The sequence below is a fragment of the Chaetomium globosum genome, genomic scaffold, assembly GCF_000143365.1.
Source record: "Chaetomium globosum CBS 148.51 scaffold_6 genomic scaffold, whole genome shotgun sequence".
NCBI lineage: Eukaryota > Fungi > Ascomycota > Sordariomycetes > Sordariales > Chaetomiaceae > Chaetomium > Chaetomium globosum.
In genome coordinates this window covers 2,283,652-2,286,035 of record NT_165981.1, presented here as the reverse complement: position 1 = coordinate 2,286,035, position 2,384 = coordinate 2,283,652, and the positions used below count along the sequence as shown (strand labels likewise).

The window sequence follows — 2,384 nt, the reverse complement described above, 5'->3', positions numbered from 1 at the left end:
CCTCCTTAAATCCGACAGCTCGGACACAGCTACACCCTCACCCGTTTACGAGGTTGTTCGGTTGAGTGCGGGTACCGGTCGCTTTCGCTCCACGAGAGGCCGTGCGTGCTTGCCCGACCCCAGGCGGGTTTTCCCCTGTCTCGAGCTCTATGTGTTTAATTGCGTTTTCGTCAGGGGTACTCATTATCAGTTTATCTCGATTAGCCTATAGCGGACCGTTGTACGCGGGCCCTTAACGCGCGGTGAGGAGGGGATTTAGTGATGCGGAAAGGGAAAGTGGTGGTGGTGGTGGTGGTGGTGGTGGTGGTTCTGCGGGGGGGGAGGGGGGTGGTTAGTTCTTCGATGGCTTGGTCGGTTTGGGCTCGGGCTTTGCGGAGGCGTTCTCGACGGCGGTTGAGGGCGTTTGCCGAGGCGGGCGAGGTGAGAGAGGCGGAGGATGCGGTGGGGGGGCAGGTCGGTGTTGGCTAGCCAGGTAGATAGCCCGCGGGAGCGCCTGGTGCGCTTGTAGGGGATCTGGGGTGGTGGACGGTTAGGGTTGTGGGTTTCAAGATAGAGAAGGCTCATCTTGCTTGTGACTCCCTGGATTGGTTTGTTTGCTTTGCTACGTTACTGGGATGGCTTCGTCTTGTTGGTGCCTTAGATACCACTAACCGGCAGGTTCGAAGTTGTGTGTTTCAGTACTTTGTTGATTAAGTCCACTCTGCCCATGTCAAACTCACTCTAGACTTTGGTATATCATGGAGCGGACCAAAGGCGATCATGCGCGGGGCTGATGGTGGCCTTTTTGATATTACCTGGAAAAGCCACGGACTCTTTGTTGCGTTAAAGACAAACGCATTCTTGATCCCCCCTAACATTATTCCATCTATCATGGGACCTGTCCCCCTTTGTTGCTTTGTTCGCAGCCAGCCGCCTTTCTGTTCGCACTTTCTTTGTCAGGAACAATGGGTTGTGCTCCGGGTTGCTGGCCACGCCTGCCTGTCGCGCGTGGATCCTTCAGCAACTTTTGACCATGATGTCTAATGGTGTAGAGAAACTTCTGATGACAAGATCTATCCTAAGGTGGTTGGGCAGATAGTTATTGCCAAAACACAACACTGTCACGAATGGAACCCTCTGTAAAACAGGGACAAGCAGCATACCTCCCTACCCACCTAGGCACTGCACTGCATTCAGTTGCCCGGGGTTTGTCAAACTCAACACTCAGTTTGCCTCATTATGGCGAGCAATACCCAAGAGGACACGGATGCCAACACGATAGGCAATACTGCGGAAAACAACAATAATGGCGGTGCTTTCGCCTTCTTACTACGAAACTCCCTTTCGTTATCGATGTCAGAGTCCACTCCCGGCCTCAGACGGTTCTCCCGTTCCCTGTCATCCAGCGCCGCGTCCCGGGGTTCGATTGCCTCATCCTCCAGCAACACAACCTTCAAATCGTCCTCAAGCAAGAAATCAGAGCCTACGCTTTCAGAGCTGGACGCTATCTGGGAAGCGAACGAGGCCACCCGGGCTTCCATCTGGGAAGCCGACGAGGTGATCCGGGCATTTGTCAACGAACACTGGGCCCACCATGCCAACGACATCACGATCGACTGCCAGCTGACGCTTCCATCTCTGCATGCCATCGGCCAGCTTTCTCGCTCCGAGGGCTTACGCGCATGCCGGCGCCTCATCCAAGTCCCGGTCATCCACGAGGAGGTAGCCCTCTCACTGTGGGAACACCTCGCCGAGGAGGCAGGCAAGGACGCCACCACGGAGCTCGCACAACCACCACCACCAACATCACCCCCCAGTTCCGAAACCACCCACACCACCAGCAGCTCCACCCCAGACACCACCAGCCCCAGTCCCTCGGGAAAACGACCCGGGCGACGCACCCTCACAACCGCCACCAAATGGCTGCGCTCCCAGCGACACAACTCCACCACCACCACCACCACCACCACCACCACAACCATAACAAACCAGCCGCCACCCCCACCACCACCACCACCACAACCACCCTGTCCCTTCTGCCCCGGCGATTGCATCCCCCCCAGCTGCAGGGCACTTCTCCACGACGGCCACCACAACCACCCCCAAAACAGCGACCACCCCACACCAGCCGACTTCTGGCATTCCCCCGACCCGACGCCCCCGCCACGCGCATACTCGCGCTCGCACAGCCTCTCGGGCGATATCAGGTCAGAGATACGATATGACCCCACTAGGGACATGAGAATGAGCGTGGGCACGCACATGGGCATGGACATGGGTACGGGTACGGGTACGGGTGCTAGCGAGAGCGAGGGGGGTGGGATGGAAGAAGGTGGCGGAGGGGAGGAGAGGAGTTCACGGCGTGGCTGTTGTGCGTGGTTGTCGTTGGCGGCGGGTTGTGTTGG

At 57.8% G+C, this 2,384-nt stretch overlaps 1 protein-coding gene across 1 annotated transcript in view; it reads right to left on the bottom strand.

Moving 5' to 3' along the window:
- Positions 1 to 1,052: 1,052 nt before the first annotated feature.
- CHGG_09060 (uncharacterized protein) overlaps positions 1,053 to 2,384 on the bottom strand; it is a gene marked incomplete at both ends in the record, with an annotated part of 4,009 nt that continues 2,677 nt past the window's right edge. The window contains 2 exons of the mRNA XM_001226986.1: positions 1,053 to 1,057; positions 1,310 to 2,345. Coding sequence (XP_001226987.1) covers positions 1,053 to 1,057; positions 1,310 to 2,345 — 1,041 coding nt within the window. The remainder of the gene's footprint in view (positions 1,058 to 1,309; positions 2,346 to 2,384) is intronic.